The sequence below is a fragment of the Argentina silus genome, assembly GCF_951799395.1.
Source record: "Argentina silus genome assembly, chromosome: 8".
Taxonomy (NCBI): Eukaryota; Metazoa; Chordata; class Actinopteri; order Argentiniformes; family Argentinidae; genus Argentina; species Argentina silus.
In genome coordinates this window covers 23,891,828-23,899,327 of record NC_139662.1, presented here as the reverse complement: position 1 = coordinate 23,899,327, position 7,500 = coordinate 23,891,828, and the positions used below count along the sequence as shown (strand labels likewise).

Below are 7,500 nucleotides of genomic sequence, written 5' to 3'. Positions count from 1 at the left end.
CCAGTCAACCCTGCTAATAGAGATGATGCAATACACTCCATGCCTCACGACCACTACAACTCCCCCCCCCACACACACACACACACACACACACACACACGCATACACATGCACACACACGCACACACATGCACACGCACATGCACGCACATACGCACACACCCACACCTACACGCGCACGTGCACACACACACACACACACACACACATACACATACACACTCAGTGCGTCCCAGAGACTGGCACAAGCCGTCTCTGTGCACCAGAGGCTATGGCGGGGGCGGGGGAGGGGAAGGGGGGGGGCTGCACAATGAAGCACTATTCAGGCCTCAGCCGGCTGCTACTGAAGAGGCTGTCACACACACACACACACACATACACACATACACACATACACACATACACACATACACACACACACATACACATACACATACACACACACATACATACACACACACACACACACATACACATACACATACACATACACATACACACATACACACACATACACACATACACATACACACACACACACACACACACACACTACAGAAGTGCCTTTCACAACAAGGGAGAGCCTGGGATGTTGACAGTGACACCACCTCTGTGTGACACCACCAGCAACACCACCTCTGTGTGACACCACCAGCAATAGCAGCACTGTGTGACACCACCAGCAACACCACCTCTGTGTGTGGGACGACTCTGAACGGCAACTTAGTCAAGTCAGCTTCTGGAAACACTGGAGTCCTTCTTGACTCAAGGATTAAAGGAAAAGAGCCAAACATGTTCATGATATTTACTGCCGTCAACAAAGAAATGCTAATATCCACATTCTCCATCTCATACAGAGACACAGATTCAACATAACTAGATTTAAAAACCTTAAAGAGGTGAAAGGACCATCAACCATCAGGAGGAGGCTCAGAGGAGGCTCAGAGGAGGCTCAGAGGAGGCTCAGAGGAGGCTCAGTAGAACTGGGTGTGTTTCTGAAGCAGTAGGAGGCTCAGTAGAACTGGGTGTGTTTCTGAAGCAGTAGGAGGCTCAGTAGAACTGGGTGTGTTTCTGAAACAGTAGGAGGCTCAGTAGAACTGGGTGTGTTTCCTTCTGGCTGGGGTTGCTCATGCTGGATCATGCCTCTGTATGCACACACGGGTGGAGTCTGGATGTAAACAAACTCAAACCAAATGTGGAGCGGTTGGGAAAAACGGTGGTAACCATCTAATCTCCACTGATAATGTGGGATCTGTCAAAGAACACTGCTGGTTACTGAACAAAGGCACCAGAGAACATTGACAGACGGACAGATTCACCACCGTCATGTCTATAGATGTCATTTTTTCTCCTCAAGAGGGAGACCAACTTGCGAGAGTCTGGTCTGACCACATGACCTTACAAGGAAAACCTCCTGTACTAGCCAGCGTCATACAGTCCTGGACACAGACTTATGACTGCTTGGTGCTGGTAAAAGCCTTTAAGTAGGGCCCAGAGCTTTCCTGGATGTACTGTAGGCATCAGGGCGTACTGATATCACAGCATAGAGTACAGCACCGGATACTTGATAGGGATGGGGGGGGGGGGGGGGGGGGGGGGTCATGAACACATTAGAGAAGGACGTTTGTAATACTATTTCCCACCAGCAAGTTAACCACAATTAGAGAAGACTTCCTGTATTGCTCACAGGTTGCTGGTTGCTGAAGCCTGAAATCGGAGGACGGGCTCATTGTAATGAGCAGGTGTTTGATACCATTCCTTATTCCGTTCCATGCATTACAATGAGCCCGTCCTCTGATTTCTACCTCCACCAGCCTCTCCTGGAACCCCTACTGTACTATCTACCCTGACAGGGGTCACCAGCGGCCTGCGTCTGTCTTCAGGAGGGTGTTCAACTACAACCAGGTCATACAGTACAGCTCAGGGACCATCAACCCTGGTCCTGGAGAACAACAGTATTCCAGGTGTTTACACCTGGTTCAGACCATCAATCCTGGTCCTGGAGAACAACAGTATTCCAGGTGTTTACACCTGGTTCAGACCATCAAGGGCTGGAAGATCAGTTGAAGAGTTCAGAGATCAGGCGTGATACAGAAACCTGCCGCCCGCTCTCCAGGGTCAGGACTGAGGGTCTCTGGTTGAGATCCAGGGTCAGGACTGAGGGTCTCTGGTTGAGATCCAGGGTCAGGACTGAGGGTCTCTGGTTGAGATGCAGGCGGAGCCTTGCTTTGTCCCTGGAACCTCACACATCTCCTGGAATGTCCATGACCCTGCAGAGGACCGTTAACATGGGTGTGACACACTCACCACCAACATCTGACCTGCAGAAACCTCGTTAACAAACAGACTCAGCCCTAACCCTAACCCTAACCCTAACCCTAACCCTAACACTGTGCCACAATCTATGATACCCAATCTGTATACAGCGGTAATTCTTTATATTCATTTGGACATGTGTATTGAAGCTGTAGTTACTATGGAAACAACTCTGTATTAATATGATAAAGTGATTAGTTAGCCAGCGAACAGTAACAGAGCTGTTGTTGTTGTTGTTGTTGTTGTTGTTGTTGTTGTTACTACTAGAGTGATTCAGTGTTACTACACAGGTAGTAGCAGTGGTGAAAGTGTATTGATTTCCGTAGTGAAGCCCTGGTGGGTCCAGACACAAATGAACGCTGAAAATAAAGAGTTTTAACACCAAGTTCACTCCTTCACTCCGGAAGCCAGCAGTACAGTGTACACACACACACACACACACACACACACACACACACACACACACACACACACACACACACACACACACACACACACACACACACACACAGAGCATGAGACTAGCCCAGAATGACCCACATTGAGAAGGTCTACATGTGCAGGAAGTGGGAAACACTTTAAAAACACTAGAGTAGCTTTATGTCCTGATTAGGCTTGAATGTTATTTATGCTGTTCAGATATTTCTATTTCTAGAGTACAACTTCATACATCCTTGTTAACTCAAGCCAGATGTGTTCGGTATAATGTGGAAAAAAACGTCATTTTATTGGCCTGTACATACAGGACTGGATACTAGAATGCCCGAGGCATTCCTCCCTCCTTCCTTACTCTCTGCTTCGGCTGCATTTCCACAGAAATGATTTTGCACATCCAGCTCCTCGCTGCCAGCCCAGCTGATGTCCAACGTCAGGAAAGTGTCATTCAGAAGAAGTGATGCTGAAATCAACAGTGAAACTTGGTCTTTTTGTTCTCACATTGAAGAGGTGCAGCATCTGAGCAACATCGTGAAGCAAAAAATGCACTGCGGTAATTCTGAACATTTGAAGGTCAACGACAGAAACAGTTCCTTCCATGACACACACAGCTAGCATACATAGGCCAGACGCGGGAGATGGGTCTAGGTATCGTTTATTATTGACTAGGACTAACTATTGCAGTTAGTGACTCAGATTTGAGTAGGGCAACTTGAAACAGACCTATAATTTATTCCACCCCAGGAAAATTGGACAGGAGTCGACGTTTCGTCATTCCGCCCTTTTCCAGACCAGATACCTCAGCAGAAATAGGCGCAAAACCAGCCGCCCTGTTCCATGTCCACCCTGGTGACCTTCGACCTGTAACCCCTGCCTAACCCTGTCCCATCTGGCTGCTGGGTGCCAAAGGAGAAAAGCGTCAAGCACAGAAGTGACAGGTGGACCCTAACCCTAACCCCCCCTTAACCCTAACCCTAACCCCTCTTAACCCTAACCCCCCCTTAACCCTAACCCTAACCCCTCTCAACCCTAACCCCTCTTAACCCTAACCCCTCTTAACCCTAACCCCTCTTAACCCTAACCCCTCTTAACCCTAACCCCCCCTTAACCCTAACCCCTCTTAACCCTAACCCCCCCTTAACCCTAACCCCTCTTAACCCTAACCCCCCCTTAACCCTAACCCCTCTTAACCCTAACCCCTCTTAACCCTAACCCCCCCTTAACCCTAACCCCTCTTAACCCTAACCCCTCTTAACCCTAACCCCCCTTAACCCTAACCCCTCTTAACCCCTCTTAACCCTAACCCCTCTTAACCCTAACCCCTCTTAACCCTAACCTTAACCCCTCTTAACCCTAACCCTAACCCCTCTTAACCCTAACCCCTCTTAACCCTAACCCCCCTTAACCCTAACCCTAACCCCCCTTAACCCTAACCCTAACCCCTCTTAACCCTAACCCCACAGCCACATGGTGTCAACCCATTCCCAGCTCATCTCAAACCACACATGATCATATTCTTATATCTGTTTCATATCATCAAGTCAAGGATCTAGTAACGCATTGAACATAACCATAGATGTGACCCTACTGACCTCTTACAAAGAAGAGAGAGTATGTTACTCATATATCAATGCACTGTGATCTAAAACTAGGCGACGTTTAAATGGGGATTAGACCTACTCGCTGTTTAATATTAAATGAAGAATGCGTTATTGTGTCATGATAATGATACCGTATGACAGGAAATCCTCTGATGTTATAACAGTGCTGTGCTCCATTCCTAGTTGGCTATTGCTCTTAATTTACAGTAGTCAGCTGTACGGTACAGTGTGCTACAGGAGCTGCTCTCTGGAGCAACAGTAAAGAGAAATAACTTACGATTTCTGCGGCCAGAATAGTTCCTTTTCTGGTCTTCACGTAGTTCTTCAGCTTCCCCAGGCAGTCCGCCCCCTGACTGGTGTCAGTATCAGCCATAACGCAACAAGTAACCTTCAACTTCACCAAATAACCTAGAAAACCTTAGAACATCTGTCTGCAATGTTGCAGAACACAACGAATCCACAACTCTCAAATAAGTCGAGTTTGGTAGATCTTTACGCACAGTTCAGCAGGTGGCAAAGTGCGCGCTTGCCTCTACAGATTGAACTGGAGCTGCTGATCCAGTTTTCTCTCCGATTTCCAGTTAACTCGAGTGAGAATTTATCAACTTCCTGGACTGAGAGAACTCGAGTTTCAGCCACAGAGCAGGAGAGGAAGGTGCCACCCCAACACCCGTTTCATCGACGTTGAAGACTCTCTCCAGAAGGAGTAACGGCAGACAGAGGAGAGGGCGTTGGCTTTTGCTTTCCCTTTTCTGCTTTCCTAGAGATCTGGGAAGGGAGGGAGGGGGAGGAGGGGAGGAGGGGGAGGAGGAGGGGGCGGCAGTTGGCACACCCTCTGGGGGGGCTTGCCTGAATGATCGCAACCTGTTGTTGAGATTCAGTGGCAACACAACTGTGACGTTTCTGAGCAGTTGACTATAGGCTGGGTGATATGAGTCATGAGCAGAGTTAGGGTTCGACAGAAAAACCCAGAACTGTAGGTTGCGGTTTCTATTTGCTTTGGCAACGGTGCCGACCACATTCCTGACAACCCGACCTGTTGCCTATGGTCCTGTAACTAACCCTAGCCCTAAGGTACTGTACTAACCCTAACCCTACGGTCCTGTACTTACCCTAACCCTAACGTGCTGCCTACGGTCCTGTAACTAACCCTAACCCTAACGTGCTGCCTACGGTGCTGTAACTAACCCTAACCCTAACGTGCTGCCTACGGTACTGTAACTAACCCTAACCCTAACGTGCTGCCTACGGTGCTGTAACTAACCCTAACCCTAACGTGCTGCCTACGGTGCTGTAACTAACCCTAACCCTAACGTGCTGCCTACGGTACTGTAACTAACCCTAACCCTAACGTGCTGCCTACGGTACTGTAACTAACCCTAACCGTTGGGCACACAGGAAGCTACTTGTGTCTCTGTCATGCTGTGGGTGTGAACAGTTGTTTTTAGAGCAAACAAGTGAGAGATCAGCTGCTGCTGAGACCCCCCAGGGGAGTTACTCAACCCAGTTCCCCAAAACTGGATTCTTGAATAATCTATCGCTTTCCTATCCTATTTTAATTAGTATTGAAATTCTAAATGTTCTTGAACATTCTTATGCACCTTAAAACGATGTTTTCCTCAATAGTAATTAGGTACTAGTTAGGACTGACTAGTGGACTATGCCTAGGTATTCCAATTGTACTAGTGAGTGTGATTTGAAACAGCGGGATGTGATCCTGCCATCGTGTGGCAGATACGCAGCATTACATGGGCCAGGCGGGTTAGTGTCCCTACAGCCTAGAAACCCGAACCTTACGATGACATAACACACCACATTATGCTGACATGATTTATTGAACCTCACAGAACTGAAGTGAAGAGGGAAAACATCAGTTCTCCTGTCTTCAGACGACCGTTCCCCGACGGGAAAAAACCGTCCGTGACGTTTCCGACGCGTTGAAGCTGAGGTGTCGCACGACCAGGAAGGAGGTCTGATTGGTCCCTTAGAATAAGCTCTTCTTTAAACAGTGTTAAAGGTCGGGTGTGTCCGTCACAGGGTGTTGTTTCATGCGTACAGTAGACAGATCATGTGATCTGTCTTTCTTTAATTTCTCTCTCTCCCTCTCTCCCTCTCTCTCTATCGATCATTTACCACTGAGGGTAGAATGTAACATTTTTCTATGAAGTATTTGCCTTGTAATAATTGAGTATCCACTATTATTAAAGCCTAATTTGATATTCATTCTATTTGACCTTCTTCAGCTCAACAATTCAACAATTGTTTGCACATAGTGTTAATTAAATTACTTGGAGTCAGATGATTCATATTGGGATATGCTTTGCTATTAACATTACATTACAAACTTCCTTGCCAGCCTTCTCATTGTAACTGCCATCCTATAAAGGCCTACAGAACCAGAGTGAACCCAAGTAACTGAGAAACTGTCAGAGGATTATCTATCTCCGTTCAGCTGCAGCCAACAAGCCTGTACAAGATCAGACACACAGACAAGACATTTAAGCTTCAACAGAATAATTTCAAGTTTATTTCATTTTTGTTTCACATGGATTCCATAGAATAAGAATACAGCAGAATTCTGGAGAATTTTGGATTTTTTTTCTTCTCTGAATTACCATAATCATTATCATAAATACTAATAAGAATACATTGTACACAATAAACACAGCACTATCCAAAGGCCTAGAGAGTATCACAAGACATCATTCACCACTAACCACAGAGTATAGGTATTTCATTGAGCATATTTATAAGAGCTACAGATAGAAAGAGAGAGAGAGAGAGAGAGAGAGAGAGAGAGAGAGAGAGAGAGAGAGACAGAGAGAGAGAGAGAGAGAGAGAGAGAGAGAGAGGAAGCGAGGTGCCTCTACACTGCCTGATCAAAAATGAATGAATCCAAAACTGCGTAATGGACGACAAGGACAAACCACAGCGTCCATTTTGGATTGTGATGATAACTGTGGAAGCAAAATCACCAATCAGAACACACCGTTTACCATTTGGCGATGCATGTTCTCTTCCATCCAACCCGAGGATTGGCTGGGCCGCGGGACGGTTGGACTGCGGGTCCATCTGTCTTCACAGGAGTGGTTATTGCAACATTGTGCTCTGTGTGTGCTTCCTGTCAGATCTAGCAGAGGGGCTCTGT

At 46.9% G+C, this 7,500-nt stretch overlaps 1 protein-coding gene across 1 annotated transcript in view; it reads right to left on the bottom strand.

Moving 5' to 3' along the window:
• Nucleotides 1-5,079, bottom strand: part of plp2b (proteolipid protein 2b) — an 11,042-nt gene extending 5,963 nt beyond the window's left edge. The window contains exon 1 of the mRNA XM_083675260.1: nucleotides 4,630-5,079. Coding sequence (XP_083531386.1) covers nucleotides 4,630-4,725 — 96 coding nt within the window. The 5' untranslated portion in view covers nucleotides 4,726-5,079. The remainder of the gene's footprint in view (nucleotides 1-4,629) is intronic.
• Between the last annotated feature and the right edge of the window lie 2,421 nt (nucleotides 5,080-7,500).